The sequence below is a fragment of the Saccostrea cucullata genome, unplaced genomic scaffold (assembly GCF_032062105.1).
Source record: "Saccostrea cucullata isolate Sc308-1 unplaced genomic scaffold, CSIRO_AGI_Scuc_v1 ctg365, whole genome shotgun sequence".
Lineage (NCBI taxonomy): Eukaryota > Metazoa > Mollusca > Bivalvia > Ostreida > Ostreidae > Saccostrea > Saccostrea cuccullata.
The window spans coordinates 528,921-550,827 of NW_026936150.1; the positions used below are offsets into that span (position 1 = coordinate 528,921).

General features: G+C 32.7%; 1 protein-coding gene across 1 annotated transcript; it reads right to left on the minus strand.

Annotated features, from left to right (window-relative positions):
* Positions 1 to 477: 477 nt before the first annotated feature.
* On the minus strand, positions 478 to 21,673 carry LOC134244901 (protein mesh-like). Its single transcript, XM_062727135.1, has 16 exons — positions 21,465 to 21,673; positions 16,343 to 16,630; positions 16,116 to 16,253; positions 15,587 to 15,749; positions 12,765 to 13,025; positions 12,202 to 12,347; positions 11,939 to 12,087; positions 10,975 to 11,253; positions 10,100 to 10,389; positions 8,380 to 8,523; positions 8,056 to 8,300; positions 6,223 to 6,232; positions 2,973 to 3,098; positions 2,601 to 2,861; positions 1,970 to 2,321; positions 478 to 919 (listed from the first exon to the last, which is right to left on the minus strand). Exons 1-16 carry the CDS (start codon positions 21,642 to 21,644, stop codon positions 670 to 672), a joined length of 3,282 nt encoding a protein of 1,093 aa, XP_062583119.1. The 5' UTR covers positions 21,645 to 21,673; the 3' UTR covers positions 478 to 669.
* Positions 21,674 to 21,907: the final 234 nt, after the last annotated feature.

The window sequence follows — 21,907 nt, forward strand, 5'->3', positions numbered from 1 at the left end:
CTTCTCGGCAAAACAAAACGTGTTTCTCCGAGCTCGCTGGATGCGTTTGACAGCTCCACCGCACGTGTGTAGACCAAGGCTAATGTTGGTCTTGCGGACACTAGGCCTATGTGTACTGTTTGTTAGGAGACTGGGTGACCGTAATGCTATGTTAAATAATTTATTATTGAAATTTCAACAGTGTTAGACAGTGCAGTTTTTTTTTTATTAAGAAAACATTGCACCTGGCTTGCTTATGTCGTTTATGCACTGATAAATGGCAATGGTCTTGATAGAAAATAAAGAAAAAAATATTCGGAGGATGTAAATATTATTATATTGTTAAAATCTACACATGTTAGTATGGTAGTCTTTTTAATACTTACTCTCCAGGTCCCAATTCCTTTCGTCGCGTTGTTGATAAAGCTCATGTACAGGGTGCTTGACGTCTTGTAATACAATGAGTCCTAGCATTCATTGTGAAAGTTTAAAAACTTTGAATTACTTGTTTTGAATAAATAAAATGTCCATCAGGCGCATTATAGATATCTAAAGCACATGTAAAATCTTCCAATTTTTCATTATTTCGGAAATATGTAAATGTACATAATTTTAAAAATTTTGAATGATTGCTATGAGCTATAGAGTAGTGGACTGGTAACATAACAAGTCAATCTCCGTGTCCACTGACTAGTAGAGAACATCGTGACGTCGGTGTTCTTGTGGCGGGACATCTACGTATCTATCCTCAGCTTCCATGTAACCGAATGCTCTGTTGTCATGGACACTGTAACGAGGCAAACTCCGCCCACTTAACTCGGAACGACTGGAGAAGCTACCACGTGGTCTAGGGGGTCTCCCAGTTCTTCTCTTGTACCCATTAGAGCTCTCAGAATAAGATGGAGTACCCTTGTTAGTTTCCATATACTCCCTTCCTGATCTGAAACCATGCAAATATTGTATTTAAGGTATCACTGTTTTGTTTGTTAGGCCTAAGGATACTCAACAGTAATGCAAAGGTAGCTCTAAATTTATAACTATTTTTTAAAAATAACTTTAGGGTATTTTCTCAATGATAGAAGGAGTTGTACAACAGAAGCGTAATTTCTTCCAGTTAGAAGTGAAAAGCCTAATTAGCATGTCGATTTTTCCAAGCTTTCATTCTTTTCTGTTCTTCAGGGCGGGAACTTAAAGGATATGAAAATGTCATGCTTAGTATAGCTTAATTTTCTACTGAAATGCACGTCTTTTATTTTTAATGAAACATCAAAGGTGTGATAAGGTGTCATAAAGGAGTGAGCATTCCCTGTTGATCAAATCTGCCGTGTGCTCCTTGCAATAAAAATGGAACTCGTAAATGTACTTACCTGTTCATTGGTCATTTGCAAAATTATTTTGTTAAAACACATTCTGATTGCACACACAAATACTCTGAAGTTGACATCAGAAAGATTCATGATTTTCAGATTGATAATATCTATGTGGTTTTTGGAGACCAGATATTCCAACAATCTATTGGAATTCCCATGGGTACCAATTGCGCTCCTTTATTAGCAGACCTTTTATTGAATTCATATGAAGCAGACTTTGTGCCAAAATCTTATACGTGAAAAGAAGAAATTGCTTGCTGTGGCCTCCAACTCGAGGGGATGCTCACTCCTCCATGGCACCTGATCCCACCTTTGATGTTTTGAAGGTCTGTGTTTGCTCTTCTCCTATTTTGTATTGTTTTATGGACTTTGATATTGAATACTGTTCGTTATCTCCATATCCTTCATTGAAAATTGTCTTGACCGGGAAAACTTTTAAGGAATCTTATCATTAACAAAATCATTTTCATCAAAAGACATTGTTCTCGTATCATAAAAATACACATTGCAGTATAATTCGCTGCTCATGGTGCGGTTTCTTGTAATGAGTTTTTAGATGAATCTTTTTCATAGTTGGTACTTTTACTGATTAAGTATACGATAATGATAAAGTTTATTACCTCATTTTAAAGCAAATTAACAGGGACGTGATGAAGACGATGATTATGATGATGACAATACCCCCACCAACAGTGTACCACATCATTTTGACTGTGTCATACACCGTCTTCAACATAGCAGTACTGTATGGAGTTATCATTTGAGGAGTGGAGGGCAGTGTCGTGGTGGTTATTTTTTCACATAGACATTTCTGTTCATGGGTCCATTTTCCATTTTTACACGTTTTTGGTAGACAATTCCCTATAAGTAAGTAGTCCATTCCACATTTGAACCTGGCTGTAGCATTTTCTTGTGTACTGTTTGATATCCAAACCCCGCCTTTTATAGATTCAAGAACCGGGCACGTGATCACTGAAATTATAAATATTTTTCTTCTAGATTTTAAAAGCTACAACATGCACAATTCTACCTATCCACGCAAATATGTTATTTAAAATATAATGATCAGTAATAAAAAGTCTTAATAGTATCATATATACAGCGAATAAACATTTTCCTCTCTAAGACCTCTGAAATTACCTTTATGCAATTGGATAAAAGCCAATAATGCCAAAATGTGAATAACAGGCATGCCTACCGCTGTTATATGTACAATCATCTGAACCCCCTTCATATAAATCACTTATCTACCTGGCACAGATGCATCTTCTGCATCTTGTAGTTCGTCTGTGAAGTTTAGGGTGGCCTGTGCGATCTCCAGGGATCCAGTAATGTGGAAGTCAAACAGACAGTCTGTGTTGTTGCCGCATAGAGCTCTAGCATTTGGTGTAGCAGAATGAATAACAGATGACGAAAATACTGGACGAAACATTCTAACGAAATAGTTATTATAATCGTCGTATGATTTTCCGTTGGGATATGTGAACAAAGATTCATTCCTCTCGATTCTCCCTTAAAAAAGAAAAAAGTTATAAACAGAATTATCGTAACAACAACAATGTTTACAATTTTATTAGCTATAGTATTCTTATGCATTTATGTCAAATCAAATTGAATACTCACATGCATTATTAAAAGAAAAGAAAATTGTTTCCTCCGTTGCGTTTGGTTCTAAAACGGTACCATTTGGTAAGAGTAGGTCGTTAGATGGGTTTCCATCGAAATCCCCAAGAAGTCCATTTATTGTACCTATTTACAGTACAAAGATACTTGTATATTATATTGGAACAATAAAAAGTAAAAGCAGAGCAAAATCAAAGTACTGAAAGTACTGGGAAGCGCTAAGCATATTGATTTGAAATTCATCAGAATTATTTTGAATTTAAATTTCCTGTTGTATTGAATTTTAAGCGATATCTTGACAGTGCGACAGCGCTTGGGGAGCACAGTTGTTTGGTACATAATCAAATATGTTAGTCCTGAAAACTTCCCATTGGATAATGAAATTCAGCATTGTCTTATGTCTTTTTTTTCTTCTGTCAAAAAATCTTTCAATATAACATACATGAAACTGCAAGAAGATAATTCTCCGTGTAAAAATATTTTCTTTCCCCATCGCTTTGTAGGAATCTATTCGAGGTAATATTTGCGTATAAATTGCTATTTATTGGAAGGGAGATGGTAATCGAGTTTTCCGATGAAATTTAGAGTTTAAATGTAGCGATACAATTGCTGGAAAATGTATATTTTGAAATAAATTTGAACACTCATTCCTCTCATTTGTGTGCAACACTGAAAGCTAAAATCCTCTGGTGATCATTTTAAATCACAAATTCATTCTGCGTTTACGAGTGTTTCAAACTGAAGATTGGCATCATGTTTGTAACATCGTCATGTGACAAAACTCTATGTAGATGGAATGAGCATCCTAGAATTAACGCCCTTTTTGTCAGATACATTAAATAGGTAAATAAATATTTGAGTATAAAACATTATACTAATATTTCGACGCTATCCTTTTATCTCTGATTCTCAAATACATGATTTATGGCGTATTTGCAGTAACATTTGTGTTGATATCACAACATGTTTTACTCATTTGTAAATTTTTTTTACTCTTTTCTTCTTTGGAATAAAAAAATTCATTATCCCTCCCCCCTCCCCCCAAGCATTTTTGACTATTGTTAAAATAATTTAAAATGCTTCAATATTTTTTTACGGACGCTTGATGCTTTATATCATTCTTTACTTGTATGTATGATCTTCTACTATGCATAACATGCTGAGAGGAAAAACATCTACGGCATGGTTGTGCTAGTTGAAAAGGAATACGGAAAATAATTGCTCATTATTTTTCTGCTTTTTCAATGATAACTAATTCGATCAAGAGACCAAGAAAGAAAATATATGCAAGTATTAAGTTATTTCCGTACGTCCGTCTGTTACGCTTTGTTGTACCCATCTCTTATCCGCAACTCCTCTTATACTACTGAGTGAAATTTAATGATTACATATTGCTATTGTGCACCTCCTATTTTACTTTTTTATTCGACACGTATTTTAGGTTTCCCATTGCAAAACATGGACATTGCCATTATATTCTTACCTATGACGTCACATATAGAACTTTTGATAAGACGAGTTATTCCTCTTTACACATTACCGTAAAACAATAGCAAAACATGGACATTATGGGAGGCGGGGGGTATCATTTAGTGGGCTCACTGCTCAACCTCTAGTTTTATTCTGTTTTCATTTAGTCTTCATTAAGAATCGGCAACACAGCTTAAGCACATTTTTACATAAACTATTTCTTCCTTATATTTTCCTACTTCAAGTATTAAACTGTTGCTTAACATTACATTAACCCTATTCCTGCCCATTGCTAAGAACGTTAAGGATGACGTTTGTACTCAGGTTTGAGAAAACAGAAAGGAAATTTTAAAAAGTATAATATGTTAAATCAAAAATTGTTCAAAATGGATAACAAAACCAAGATTTAATTCAATATCAAATAAAAAAAAATAATATTTTATTATTTGAAGAAAATAAACAGGAACAAAAATCAATGTATGGTAGAGCAGAGGAAATTCGGACTAAATTTTTAATTTGTCATTTTTGTCAGAATTTTTTATTTTTTGCAATATTAATTACAATGTAAAGGTTACATATAATTTTAAACAACATTTTGCAAATATTATATGTGTTTAACCTCATAAATTAATTCAAATAATTGATTGCTATGAAATAAAGAAATTCAAAAATATGAACAAAAAACACTCCTGACAACATATCTCAATAATGTGATCATTGACCTCATATAATGTTAATACCATGAGAATTAATGCAACAAATGTAACCTGAGGCTATAGGCTTAGAGTTTTTATCATTCAGATTTTTTAAATATTCGATTTAAAACGGCGAAAAATATAAATATAAAAGAGGAAATTCTGACTATAATAATTATTAAGTTTATGACCTAAACTCTAATTGTTTCTTTATATGAAGCAACGCTGTTCCATTGCTATAATATTTCATTATTCAAAGAGTTGTGTTGCTTCTAATATTTTGTTAATAAAGAAAATATTGGTCATAGTGTGTAAATTTGAGGTATTTTCCGAGAAATACTCAGGGGCCACTAGCATGTAAAGTAGGCCATTGACCTAGTTATTTGAAATTGAAATTTAACACAAGAATCATAGTTGTACAATATGCCAAAGGTGGTTTCTCGTTCTTATCAGTGAAAGTTTTAGTCCTCTGAGTAAAGGTATACCTTAATTAAGGTTTTAGCATTTTTCGCCATATCCTGTACACTACATACACAATTTTAAAGCACAATATTCCGAGAAATAAGTTTTACTGTTTGAATGGAATCGTTGAAAAAACAACCACCACATACCCTACATGTCTGTACAACCACAGAAACTGCTTTTCCTTTCGAATTATTTACATAATATGTTTTACTCATATGATACAAGTATAGAGTACAACACAAGTAAAGACATTAAAAAGACAGTCCATGAATGCATTGCAGTCTGTTACTAATTGATACGTAGATGCAAAAATCAACTTCACAGATAGATCTCAGCATGCTAATATCTCACTTCCAGTTTGAGAGTTACAGCTGTATAAAACTTAATTATTAAAATCCCATCTGAGTTTTAAATTGTGTACTTATTCAATCACTATATTACATGTACATGATTAATAATATACTGCTTTTAATTAAGTATTTGCGCAGTAGATGCAGCAATTATTACCTACATGATACAAAAGTAATGTGTGCCGACATGAATTAAAGTAACTACAATGTGTAGAGAAGAGCATAAGAACTGCTTTTATCTACTAACTGTGAAATATCCCTTTACCTTACTAATTGCTTCCTATTATTAGAAATACACGTAACGCAGCAGTACACTAAAATAGCAGGAAGAGAGTCAGGGATTTCCTGTTGAATATTTTCAGAATAACAAGAGGAGTTATCTAACTTGCTTATAGTGGCGCTGGTTCGCGAATGGAAGTAGATTTACGCTGACAGAAAGCGCTTTGCGCTGCGCTTAGCGCTTAAAAAGGAGAGCTTAAAACATCAGTGATAGGGTCAGGTGCTGTGGAGGACTATAAGAATTCCATCTTTACAGGTCCGTACTCCGTTTCCTCCTTGATCAGCATTTTCACTGAAACCAACATTTTGAAAATTCTATGGTAAGTACACTGTTACAGTTGGTGTACCCATCTGTTATCCACAACTTCTCTTATACCACTGAATGAAATTGAAACAGATCTCTATTACAGTAACTGTACATAGTGCCATTTTGCAACTCCTATTTTACTTTTTGATCGGACATATATTCTGGGTATCCCAGTGCAAAACATGGATATACTGCCATTCTTTCTATAATATTGAAGGGTACCCATTTCTTATCCACAGTTCCTCCTTTACCATCGAATAACAATTTAATGACACTTTCACAGTTTTTTTTAAAATTACATATGTGCACCTAGCTCTTATTTCACTTTTTGAATTTAACACTTATTTCGGGTCTTCCAGAGGAAAACATGCACTTTGCCATTATAACGAAATGGGAGGTGGGAGGCACACTGTATATCATTTTAAAGTGAGGTCAGTTCTCACAGTACATTTAGTTTTTAAATACAATCTGTCGTTGCGTAAACTATTGACCGCTTTATTCACACAAGTTGTTATCTTTATATTTTCACACTGAATGGTTTTCAGATTTTTCTGTTAACCCATTTATGACAAGGAGCAAATTTTATATATATATATATATATATATATATATATATATATATATATATATATATATATATATATATATATATATATATATATATATATCAAAACGATCAGTTTGCCGTTGAGATTCAGAGTGATTTTAATTAAATATTAAATTAAGTAAATTTGTAATTAATCGATAGCATCTTAAACCTTTTCGAGTTCTATTTGCATTAAAGATAATCAGACAGCCCAGGTTTTATTGTTTTGAATATTAAAAGACAATTTGAATTGATATTAAATTAACAATAAACATAATAGTTTATGATAAACAGACGACTTACAATTTGTTGCCAGGTAAAATAATGGAATTAATCTTTAGCACAGAAAAGATAACATTTCGAATTAACTTAACATACCCTAGGAAGGAACATTTTAAAAATGTTTTCAATAGCTACATTTTAATTTTGGTATGTGATTCGACATTGTTAACAAACAATAAATATAGGCCTACATGTAGTTTTATTATATAAATAATCTAATTTTACATGTACCTGGGGTATGAATCATTGGCAATGATTGGCATGACATTAAGTAGAAATATATAGGCTTGCCAAAATTCTTAAGGATATCCCACATCAGCAAACATCACGTAGGATTTCCATAACTTGTCAAAGTGTTTATAGATGTCTTATGTAAACTTTTGATACACCTACAAAAATTTCAAAATATTCATATTTATCATATGAACGTCGAGACTTATTGTTTTTTTTCTTGGTCTTCATGTTTTGTTTTAATTTTTGTTATGCCATTTATGTATATGAGAACACATTTTTTGTTATAATACTTTATGTAACATATGTAACATATAATAATCTAATAATCTAATATCAGAGAAAGATATAATCACCAACTTGTCAATCTATGCATGTCACTATTGCAAAAAACAACAGGGGGTTATGATAGATATACTATTTGTTGATAGGTATATCTGATAAAGGGGTTCATTTGATAAAAAAGTGCAAAGGTAGAGGAGGTAAGTGTTTGGATGGACGTACCATCATATCTCAACCAGGACACGTCACTAAAGTCCTGTATCTGCCCGTTGATAAGGACATCCGCCACTCTGATAGAATTCAGAATCACTTCTACTGTATCAGATGCATTTGTAACACGAGCCACAAAAGACGTGCAGACGCTGGCGTTGACTGTATTGCCTAAAATATGCACGATGAAAATTACAGTAACAATTTTTATCAAAGAATTCTGACAATTGTAGTTTTATTGTTATCTTACCATTACTATGCTTTGCCTGTTCAAATCTGATTTGGCTCTCAAATGACATATTCTTAGATATAATGAAATGAAATTCTCCAAGCCCGTTGAAGTTGTAGCCAAATCCATCCAAAGTTTTTATGTGGGGATCACCATTGGCACCGGCTAAAAAAAAATGTAAATATATATATATACTTTTTTATGTACTTTGTGTTATTTTTTTTTATTTTTTTTAAAAGCCGTAAATATTTCAACTTGGACAGATGATACAAACAAAAATGGATGTTAATTTAATATGCAACGACATGTCCTGCGTACTAACAATTTCTAAAATTCTAATAAAGAGAGTTTCTAAAAATGTATGTTTTTGAAAAACAAGTTGTTAAAAGAAGAATATCATTTATCTCGTCTAAAATCAACGTTTCGCAATCTCTTTGGTGGACACAATGATCTTTTTGGCAAATACAACCAACCATTAAAATCAATGCTGACGAGCATTTTCATACTAATTGTTAGTCCACTATTTACATAATTAAGTGTCTAAGGATTTTTCTGTTTAATTCCGATCATAACAAAAAACCACACAACTGGTGTGATCGGTCGGAAGAGAAGGATATAATTTGTCTTGTCTCAAGTATACAATCTCAAAGTCCATAAAACAATACAAAATAAGAGCAGAGCAAACACGGACCCCAAAAACATCATAGGTGGGACCAGATGCCATGGAGGAGTGAGCATCCCCCGCCGACACCGGCCACACCCGCCGCGCGCCCCCTGCCACGATCAGGAAACAACGGGGAAAATCCGCCGCCAACCCAGCGCACAAACAATGGACTAACAATCGGTATGAAAAACGTCAGTCAGCATTTGACTCAATATTATTTGCAAGAGGATGCCCACTCTTCTATGGCACCTGATCCCACCTCTGATGTATTAGAGGTGTATGTTTGCTCCTAATTTGTATCGTTTGAACGGACTTCTCAGCTTGAATTCTGATCTTAACCTTTATACTACCTTAATTAGTCTTTTTACTTTCAATTTATAGTGGTGAATACGGAGAAATCACTAATTTTGGGGGTTTAATTTTCATGGTTTTCGAGGAGATATGTAGAGACCCACGAATTTACCACCATGAAATTTAATTTTCACAGATATAACTACTCAAAAAATCTTCATCCACTAAATGAAATCCCTGCAAATGCATAATTATGTTTTCCTCAAACCCATGAAAATTGACCCCTTGAAAATATGTGATTTTACAGTATTAATGTAAAGAAAAAAACCCAAAGAAACAAAATTTAATCAGAGATGTCATTTTTCTTTTCTTTGACTTAAGGTTTTTGCGAAATTGATTATTACGGTCTGCAGTGAGACGGTCTTACCCTTAAAACTGTTTAAACTTTATAAAAACTTATTTTTTCTTTGCTCTAACAGATTGAAAATCATCAAACAAAAACATGTACATAAACGTTAGAAAAAGTTTAGCTTGAGACCGTCTTTAAAAAAAATGTTTGGTTGCCGACTGCCTAAAAATGACCCGACTCAAAAAAACTTTTTTAACCTCAAGGAAGCAATTATTTTTTATATACTCTGGAAAATGGAATTAAAAAATAGCATTGAAATTGAAATTTTACGGGAGAAAATATTTTCAGACCAAGTCGAGAGAGGACAAACAAATATCATTCTCAAATTGGCTTGAAATATTTTGTTTTTGCCTTTGTTTCAAGTTAAATAAAATTACCTGGACGTGGCGGGATGTAGTTGTAACAGGAACTAACTTTTCTAAACTCTAAATAATCTTGGCATTCTGAATAAAGAGAGTGTCCACCCAGTCCAACATCTGAGCTGGTACCATAATATCTACAGCAGTGGAGGAAAGGGAGCACATCATAGTAGAAGTTGCTAACATAGGGAATATTTCTCTCTCCTCCTAAGTAGTGGTAACGTTGTAGAGAACCGCCTTCCTTTACACGGGTGTCGATCAGATTGCCGCTGAAGTCGTAGCAACACACATTGTCGCTGTTCCGAGGTCTACAGATAAAATACCTGATTGTATGAGAAACCTCATCAAACTGAATTCATTTTTAAAATATAGGTAAAAAAAGAGCTGTCGTTGCCAATTGTCGGATGTTACATTACATGTCAACTTGTCTGTTCGTTTTCTCTAAATAGACCTTCTATTTTTCTTTTTCAAATTTAGAATGAAAATGTGTTTATGTTAAAATAGACCGTATAATAATCATTACAGTAATAACCTCGAATGTCATCTAGATATGACATCATAGTTAAGTTAATTATGTTGATATTGACCATTATATTGACCTGTAAGGATATAAGTTCTACTTATAATAAATTAACATCAAATCAAAAAATGACGTTTTATCGTTAATATGTATGTCGACTCGACAAATAAGATGGTGAGAGGTTGAGTAAGTGGCATTGACGCGCTTTAAGAATAAAATGCTAGGTTCTTTAATACGATGAATAATATCAAAAGAGTTGACTTGAATATCTGATATGCAAATCTTACAATTCAACATGAACATCTATAACTGATAGTGAAATAATGCTGCGATATTGAATGAAACATCTTTTCAAATTTTTAGATTAGTGTACCCAGGAACGCTGAGTCGAACACAGTGCTTTGCATCTGCTCTGTACAGGCAATTGAAGTTACCATCCCTGATCTTTGTTACCATATTACAGTCGGGATCAGGTTGGTACCGAGCCGTGTCCATCAAAGCCTGTTGTAGTGTGCAAGGACAGGGTGGAATATTTTGCGAAGATACCCTTGAAAGATGATACTCATGTCTCAGCCAGTTTTGACAGAACCGCTGTGATTTTTGGTGCTGTGGAACAACTGCAAAGATTTCTGACCAAATTCCTCTTTCTGACCTGGAACAAAAAAGCAGATGTAAAATTATGCTAAAAAATTCATTAGGATTACAGTACAGATAAAACAAAAACCAATCCAAATAAAGTGCATTTTGGTAAAAATGTTTAAGAATTAGGCAAAATGCTTCTGAGGTAAAAATCTTTATTTATATATGGGTATCATAAAGTTTATTCGATAGGCTAGAGCATCCTTTACATGTACATATGAACAATTTCTAAATCATTCAAGCTATAGAAAAACAAGCTGATGAAAGAAGAATATCAACAGTCTCGTTTAAGGTCATCATTTTGCGAGTTCTATGCTCGGTACAATTACCTTATCAGCAAATACAGATCTTTGAGTCGAATATTGACTGATGTGTTTCATACTAATTGTTAAATCCTTATTTACCGATGGAATTGTCCGCGGATTTTTACATTTTTCCCAATACAGCGGGTGTGACAGGTTGGCTGGGCATGTTCACTTATTTATGTCACGAGTCCCACGTCTGATGTTTTTGGAGATTCGTGTTTGCTCTGCGTCCGATTTCTTTAAATGGTCTTTGACTTTGGATACAGTTCATTATCTTCATATTTATATTTTTGTAACATATTGTGAAATGTGTATAAATAATGATCCTATTAATTTTAAATGTAGAAAATGAGAAATACCAGGGGGTAATTAATTTATGAAATATACAATTACAGGTCAGTGTCCGTTTCCATTGCAGCAGTGACACGGATTGCTGCCATATACCCTTCTGTTTGAAGCTGAATGGTATAGGTTCCAAGAGTTCTCGCTATGTTATCATGCAATGTGGATTTCTCCCACACAAGCTGATTGTTAGACTGTTCCTGAAATTCAATTGCAATCAAAATATTATCAAAGACAATTTTCTATAGTTGATCATACATACATTAACTGTACATATCTAAACATAATTAAATATTCGTAAATATCAGATTTACCTTTATTGTAAACAAATGTATGTGAACTCGTTCAGATTCTCTTAATTCAAACGCAAACGGGTCCCAGGAAATAACATGTTGATGGTCATTGATCCAATTTTGAGGCTGGTGTCTCTTTACAGGATTCTTAAACACAGCTGGATTTACTAAGGATCACAATAGGAATATATCTGTGTCAAATGTTTCCTCAGGAAAGAATAATTATTTTGCTTAACAAAGCTGGAATTTCATACACTTGTACATGTACATGTATAAGGATTCTACATTGTACTACTTGTATAAAAGCAATTCTATTCATATACTGCGAAAGCTAAAAGTGCCTGCATGTAGATGCAAAAGTAAAAGTTAAGATAATAACCCGTATTAACAAATATTTATATGCATTCATACATAGGAATAATTTACTTTTTATATGTATGTTGTAAGTATTTTTAACCGTGCTTAAATAAAATCATGTTTTGTTTCCCTTTTTCAAAAGACATACATGTTTCCTTTTATGAAAAAAAGGTTTATATTGTGCGCAGAGCAACATAAATCAGAATTAAAAAGGTTTTTAGTAGTACCTATCGTATAGAGTCCTGTGTGGTGTTGTTCCTGTCCCTTGTTGTCTCTAATGATGACGTTGACCGTGATGTCACCAGTAATGTTAAATATTGGAGTGATACAAATGGAACTGTAATTTGATTTTCGATGGCAAGGAAATAACTCTTGCATATAAGAGTACTTAATCTGAATGACATCATCGAGGTTCATGCATGGACCACTAATCACCAGATATTGTCCTCCAAGCATAGGGCCATGACGTGGGGAAATCAGCAGACTGCCTGTGTTTATGTAAAAAAAAAAAATCAAATTCAAAACGAAATCATATAAATATGTGGTCTATATTTATTCAGATCATCAAAAAACTAGAGAGGTGTTCCTTAAAGCTGAACACAACTCGTAAAAAGAATGTGTCCGCCATTTTTGATCGGACTCTCGCTACATCTGAGAACCCCTATATAAAGCGGCTGACTTTCTCGCTGTTCAGTGTAATCAGTCGTTACCGGTGTAGAGGGACGTATGCTTCACAGCACTCAGTAGCGACAAAAATAACTGTATAGTTTTCTAATGCAGGGAATAAGATACCAAAGAAACTTACAATAGTTGCACAGTATTTTGTAGTATACAAACACAATTCATACACGTAACTGCAATAAAATGTAATCAAAGGTAATGCAAGATAACAAGCACAAACACGGGTCACCAATCCACGCCGATGCTCGTGACAATAAAGCTGTCAGGTGTAACGAATGCAAAGGGTATACCCTTATGCTAACAAAGTAGATAGTTGTATCGAAAATGGCGAGTGCCTATTTACTACTCTTAATCAGCTTTAAATAAACATAGTAAACAATTTTTTCTTAAAGATTACATGTACAGGTAAAAAGATGTGGTGAATATAATATTCTAATTGATTTAATAAAAAAGATATAATTTATCTTTGATCAGAAATTTAAAGATGACAGGTCTAATAAAAATGAAAAAAATTGCAATTGGGTATTATGTAAATGTTATCAGAAACGATTGCAACCGTGAGACCCAGTTTTCAAATCTTCAAATCAATGTACATATACCTTGGGTGAAAATTTATTATAAAAAAGTTATGTAATACTGCATTATCGCTTCGTATGTAACATGAATGAACGATCTTTAAAAAAATTTAAACACCTTATGTAATCTGTGAATCAGATTCGTGGAAACTAGATATTGGGCTAATTTGTCTTCTCTGTTCTGATATACCGGTAACATTTATCTAATCACATTACTTCAAATTTATTTGTAAAGTAATAATTTTTGCTACATGTTTTGATATGCCATACATTCCACAATTCACATGATAAAATGAAATACACCTTTTGAACTTTCTTAACAAAACAGAACTTTTTGGCGCCCTAAGAGAAAATTTTTGATATTAATTTGAATAGATTCTTATTCCTCCGCAACGCAGGTATGTCAATTAAGGAAGTACATGAATCATTATTCGGTAAATTCACTACTTTTTTTGTAAAATGTAATTTTGATAAAACTAAAAAGACATGGATCAAAGATTTACTTTTTTCCCGACTTTATAGACGCCACTACATTAAGACGTCATCAAATGAAGTCTGATGGGAAAAAATACCTGAATGAAAAAAAAATAAAAAGTTCTGCATTATCCTGGAAATATTTCTGTTCTTTTGAAAAAAATAATTATGCAAATTAATTTTCTGGCTCGTGAAAAAAAACCCCTGCTATATAGAGTCTTACTTTCAATTGGAAATATCAATTTAACTTTTTTGCACAAACCTATAACAAAGTTTAAACATTTGGTACATGTGCACATCAATTGAAGGATTTTCATGAATTCATATATTCCTGCAGCAGCACTTTTCGAATTACAAGTAGAATTAAAATACGAACTTTCGATATAAACAAAATTATATTTCAAAGTTTTTGTGTTTTGTTGAACTATTGTATCACTTTTGTTTAGGAAGACAGAGGAAAGATTGATCGGGATTTCAAAACACTGTTCTTTTTTATTATGAAAAAAAATTACATAAATACCATGTTCTTCATTTTTAATTCAATATATATTATACTGGATTTCGCGATGCAATTTTTTTTTCTTCTATATTACTTTTATTTGTTTACATGAATTCTCGCCACATTTTATTTAATTAACTCGGCAAATTTTTGATCAACAGTTGATATTACGGTTAGGGATTGGACCTAGTGACAAATACTTTTCTTTCCATTTAATATTTAAAGACAAGACATAGGCTACCTTCTGAGCATAAATACTTGTGATATTCTACAACTAATCATTTGGAAGTAAATATATTTTTTCCTGCAGCATGCCTTCATACATATACATGATAATAGTATACTAAAGAAACTAAATAAAAAGATGTTGAGTTATCTGCAAAGACGTTGTCAAATTCTGCGATCATTTCAAATAGAAGCAACTGTTTCTCTGATCGTTGCAAAATATAAACTTAAAACTACACACTCAAATCAGAACAAAATCTAACCAAATGGATATACAGAGTTTTTCAAAGATTCAGCCGAATTACATGAGAAATGACACTAGTTCTACCTTTCTTTATATAAAAACACAGTAATGGTAAATGAATATATTTATTCTTCAGGTTTTAGAAAAAACTAGTGATGATGCGTTTCCGTCGTGATGGGTATAAAATATACGTTAAATATACAATTAAATTGATTAAATTGTATTACAAGCAATCAATCAGCACCAATTTTGTTATATTAGAGGTGGAGTAAAAACGTATAAAATTTTACAAGAAATACAACTTCATTTCTAATAATCTCCATTTTATCCTTATGACAAAGTATACAGTACCTTGTGTATTACAGCCACCATTACCAATCTCAGCAGCATCGATACGGAAGGCGAATTTTCCAGGTATTCCGATATTTGACATGTGGTTTACATGCAGAATGTCTCGGGTTCTAGATGCATTCACAACATAAAACACTTTGCCATCTCCAGCATTAAAACCGACCTAAAAGTACCGAAACGGGATAAGAATTACACATTACACCAATCTCCACTTTGATTTATAGGCTTTTCCTATTGCATATAAAGTATAGTTTAAAATAAAATAAAAATAAAATAAAATAAATCATTGACTTTCTTTTAGAAAGGGTTACTGTGAAGTCACTAACTTACAGGGGGGGGGGGGGGTAATTTTCGTGGTTTTCGAGGTATGAAGAGACGAATTTATGTCCACCATGAAATGTAATTGTTCATAGATATTACTTCTCAAAAGTTCTTTTTAAACAAAATGAAACTCCCACGAGTTTTTCCTAAACAACAAAAAAATGACCCCACAAAATATGTGACTTTACAGTATACATATTGACATTACCTGAGCTGGTGTTCCTCCAAGGCCAGTTCTTGGATCTCCTTGGCTGGCTGTTCCTGTTGTCCATTCAATTTGATCGTAATTAAAAATAGTAAACGAGTGCTGACCATTGGTAATAAGGATCTCTTGAAATGTGTTTTTCTGTCAAGTAGATACATGTAAAAAGCAGTAAATGCATTATCAAAACCACACAGGTTTAGAGAGAGAATGAGTGCGAGATAAATCATTACCTTCGAACAGGGAGAACATCCGTAAAATGCAACATTATCCCAGGTAGCTAGGAAGACCCAAGTGGCTTGAAAACGGAAGAACTGTGGGAAGTATGTTCTGACTTCGTTTGTTGCTCTGTCCAGTATTGATTGGTCAGTTGACTCTCTATACCACACAGTCCCTCCTTTTCGTGTGTCGACATCAGCCCAGAAAATGGCAACCAGCCTTCGGTCGCCATCTAGTGGGAATGGACTCGGGGTAAATGTGGAAACGGTACGTAAGAAGGAGATGACTCCGTTTGTGTTGACCTGAACAATAGGCGTTAAGAATACTTAACAGTATCTAATGTCTAAAATAAATCACACATGAAACAAATCCACATTCTTGCTGACTGACATTTTTCATACCAATTTGTTAGTCCATTATTCATATACTGAATTTATGACAAATTTCCCCGTTACATGTATTTCCCGATCATGACAAGGAGCACACGGCGGATGCGACCGGGCGGCAGGGGATGCTCACTCCTCCATGGCACCTGATCCCACCTCCGATGTTTTGGAGGTCCGTGTTTGTTCTGCTCCTATTTTGTATTGTTTTATGTACCTTTGAGCTTGAATACTGTTCGTCATATCAATATATTTAATTTCTTTTAACATGTAGGTATGCTAAGCTTGTTTTATTGACTTTGAAACAAGATATATATACTATAGCTACGAAAGTGTATGACTATGTAAGAATTGTATTTCCTAACTTTTAATATCCATCATGTAAAAAATGCTCCGATGTTGATTCAAAACAATTTAGAGAATAAAAAAGATTTATCAAGAGAAATGCTTAAATATTTAATAACATAAGCAGTAACTAATTTGGGGTGTCTATTGCGGCAAGATTTTTAAAGGAAAAAGTACGCTTGTTGACCGGTCACATGCTGTTTGAGCTCCTTGTTTTAACCGGTCTAACAGGAAAAGCCAGTACTAGACCAATCCTTTGTGTAAATGATGGCCTTACACCAGGTATCAAAATATCAGTCAGAATTTGATATAATGATAGACTATTTGCAGGTGTGATAATCGTATTATGTAAGAACTTGCAAATGAGGACTTAAAACGATGCTGTTGATAACCTTGTTTCATGAAGTTGTTTGTCAATACCTTGCCTCCTTTATGAAGCTGTTCGTACATATATAGGTCATGCTCTGGCGTATCGAATCAACTGCATAATAGACACAAATCCGATGTGTACATGTGAGAAAGGTATATTAGAACATAAGTAAGAGAAGTTGACGATTGTGAAGTTAAACTTTAATTTTTATTATTAAGCTTTGTTGCTCATTTACATATACTTTTCCATAAAATATTACATGGTGTGGTTTGACTTTTCCACTCGACATTTAGGGTTCTGGCACTGTTTACAGATATGAAATAATTTGAAATAAAGAACAGTATACCAGTTCAAAAGTCCATTTAGCATTACAGAATGGGAGGAGAGCAAACACGGACCTCCAAATATCAGAAGTGGGATCAGGTGCCTAGAAAAACTGAGTATCCCTTGCCAACCGGTCACACCCGCTGTGTGCTCCTTGTTATGCGAAATAACGGAAAATTCGGTGTATGAAAAATAGCCCAACAATCAGTATGATAAAAATGAGTAAGCATTTGACTAAATGAGATAAAAGAATATAAAACCAAGCATGTAAGACATGCTTTTTAAAATAAATTATAGTAAAAGACAATCGTAATAAACAGTTTGCCAGTGCACTTTCTCTGAAAGTGTAAATGAGTACGATTCTGGGAAAATGGTTATCCATGTAATTTGGAGTTGGATACATTATCAAAAGACATATGGTAGTATGAGTTAAATTTTTATTGCCGAATAAAGTGTTTGTGGTTGCATTGCCTTGTGGCAAGATGACATATATACGAGGGTTGTACCAAAATTCCCAAAATTGTTTTCTAGGAACCTTATGTCATACACTAATGAAAGTTAGATTGAACCAACACTATCTAATAAATTTATGGACAAATATGGAGTAACTACAGAAATTAGTCCAATTTAAAAGACACATTTCATTGTCTGGTGTAGGAAGGCGGCGCAATACCCAAAAGTTGCAATTAAAATTTGGTGTATTATATTTAAAATCCTACGGAAAAGTACGAAATCCCAGAAGGCTCATTCGAGATTCGAGTTTCCAAACACAAGATTCGAAATTCGAGATTCGGAATTCGAGTTTCGAGATTCAAGATCCAAACTAACAAATCAAAAACGGGTTCAACATTTGATTACTTCCCTTTATTATGTTGTTACTATCAAGAAATCATTTAATATACTTATATCCATTGGGTCACTTGTTTAAATTACAATGCAAGAAAGAGTGTAATATATATTAGAAGTAAATTTAAATAATAATTGTATTTTTGATCAGCAAGATATATTTCATTTTATATTATAGATTCTTAAATATTAAATAGATTACATATATCAGGAGTATATATATTTTGTATTGTCAACTAAATTTAATGTACATGTATTTCCTCTATTAGGAAAACCACAGGTACTAGTGGACAAGCCCCCCTCCCCCCCCACCCCCACCCCCGCTTGATATTGAACCACAGGGCTTATTGGACATTTTTTTTTTACAAATTATATTTATTACATTTATTCATCATGTGTACAATACGAAAAAATCGCTGGCGTAAAACCCCCAGAATAATAGAGAGAATGCTGTTTAGGAGAAAATGTGGGATTATTACGAGATGCAGGGACAGTCCGATAGCATGGACTAAGACAGAAACATATGTATAGACAGTGTGAATCGATATTTAAAGTTGAAATAAAATAAATGCATGTTTTAAACCTAGAAATACCAGTGGGGGTACAACGTAAACAAACCGGAGTTGCATACCTTTCTCTCTTATAATGTAAAGTGGGGTATTTTTTTGTTAAGCGATTATTCTTGGGATTTTACAATTTTTTCGTATTGTACACATGATGAATAAGTGTAATAGATATATTTTGTGAAAAAAATGTCCAAAATGTGCAATAAGCCCTGGGGTTGAATATCGAGGGGGGGTGGGGGGGTCACATCTACAAGTACCTGTGGTTTTCCTAATAGAGGAAATACATAAAAAATTAAGTGTAGTCGACAATACAAAAAATATATATAAAGTCCTGGTATATTAATCTATTTAATATTTAAGAATCTATCATATATATTAAGGTATATCTAGCTGATTAAGAATCCAATAATTATTTAAATTTTCTTTGAAAATATATAATACTCTTACTTGCATTGTTATTTAATCAAATGACACATTTGTTATAAATATATTAAACGATTTCTTGATAGTAAAAACATAATAAAGGGGAGTAATCAAATTAAAAATATTGAAACCGCTTTTGATTGGTTAGTCTGGATCTTGAATCTCGAATCTCGAATTTTGAATTTCGAATTTCGAATCTCGTATTGGAAACTCGAATCTCGAATGAGTCTTCTGGGCTTTCGTAGAAAAGTAATTAATACTCCGTATTTTTTTTTCCGCGTATTATTTTTTTCCGCGTTTAGCACAGGCGGCGCACAGGATTATGATCAAGTGTTTTGATCCTGAATTCACTCTTACAGAATGTACCAGTAATAAATGTTGGTAGACTAGGAAACTTTTTCTCGTCCTTAGCTATGTATATGTACGGAAGCCCATTTAGGACCTATCAAAAAATATTTTTGAATTCGTTATAACGATTTTTAGAATTCTTTATAACGAATTTAATTTGTTTAACAGATTCATTGAATTCGTTATAACGAATTTAATTTGTTATAACAGATTCATTGAATTCGTTATAACGAATTTAATCTGTTATTACAGATTCATTGAATTCATTATAACGAATTTAATCTGTTATTACAGATTTGTTGAATTCGTTATAACCAAATTCTTGAATTTGTTATAATGAATTCAACAAATCTGTAATAACAGATTAAATTCGTTAATTATAATGAATTCAACAAATCTGTAATAACAGATTAAATTTGTTAATTATAACGAATTCAATGAATCTGTAATAGCAAATTAAATTCGTTATAACGAATTCAATGAATCTGTTATAACAAATTAAATTCGTTATAACGAATTCAATAAATCTGTTATAACAAATTAAATTCTTTATAACGAATTTTAAAAATCTGTTATAACAAATTAAATTCTTTATAACGAATTATAACAAAAAAATCGCTATAACGAATTCAAAAATATTTTTTGATAGGTCCTAAATGGGCTTCTTTATATATGTGATTAAAAGTAACTAAAGTAAAAGACGGGCTAAGAAATGGGCAAGAGTTCCATTGTGCAACACCATTAGAGAAAACAGACGAAAAGCCCGTAGAAATATGGCATTTACAAATTATTATTATTTCATACCTGTATATGCATATACTTTGTTTACATATTTTAATGTTTGATCATATCATAGTAAATAAGATATATCACATTTATAACTATAACCGTTTCGTTTGATTTAAGAATTTGATTCTGGTAATTGAAATATTTTCTCCAAAAATTTGAACCGTTGACATTTTATTTATTTATTTTTGACGTTGCAGATTGCTCCGGGTGTTAGTTAACGATATCACTTTAAATTTCATTACTCAATATTTTTTCAAGTAAACATGATAAAACTTCGTAATTTGTCTGCCAAGAACACGTTTTATCCACCCTGAAAATTAAGATACATTAATTTCTTTAAAAGATATGAGCTCAGTCTACGAAATTTTGGGACAACCCTCGTACATGTTATATAAAAGAATATTCCTAGTAGTCATTGCAAGACAAAGTAGTTCATTGGCGATAAGTGTCTGAAATGTTCACTTCCGCAATTTCCCTTATCTATAGCTATAAATTCATGTTGACATTTAATTAAAAAAATATCAATTCCCTGTTTACTGTCTAATCTATTCGATTTTCTGAAAAATTTGTATGGGAACAAATACATTGTGTATGTTATAAACAATAGAAAAAATACAGACCTTGAAATACAAGTCTTGCATTGTTATTACAATTAATATAACACAAGGATAATATGAAATAGTTCTAACTCATTTTCTTCTGAATATATATTATAAATTGAAATAAATTGAAATATACTCACGATTAAGTGGTCGTGTTGATGGTTAAAGAATGGGAACCGTGTGGAGATGGGAATTTCCGGAGAACTTCCGTCGTCATTTTTACTGACCTTGTCATCTCCAGTACTAAATCCAAAAGGATAAAATTCCACGATCCCAAAACATCCAGGTACACTAAACAAAAACAAGACAACAAACTGCATTTCTGACTGGTTGTTGTACCTTTTGGATATGTCTGTTTAGGACAGTCACTTGTGTTTTATAGATAACAGGAGTAGATAAGATTACAACAAAATATTCAAAAGTGTTATCTCCTTTATATTTAATTTTTTTCAAACAAAGAAAAAAAAGATTATTTAAATTCTTTATTAATAATTGAAAATGGAAAAAAAATTATGGCCCTGATTTTTAATACGGATTCATGCCTGGTTTCTCACTAAAAATATTCCAAGTTTATTGGCGTAAA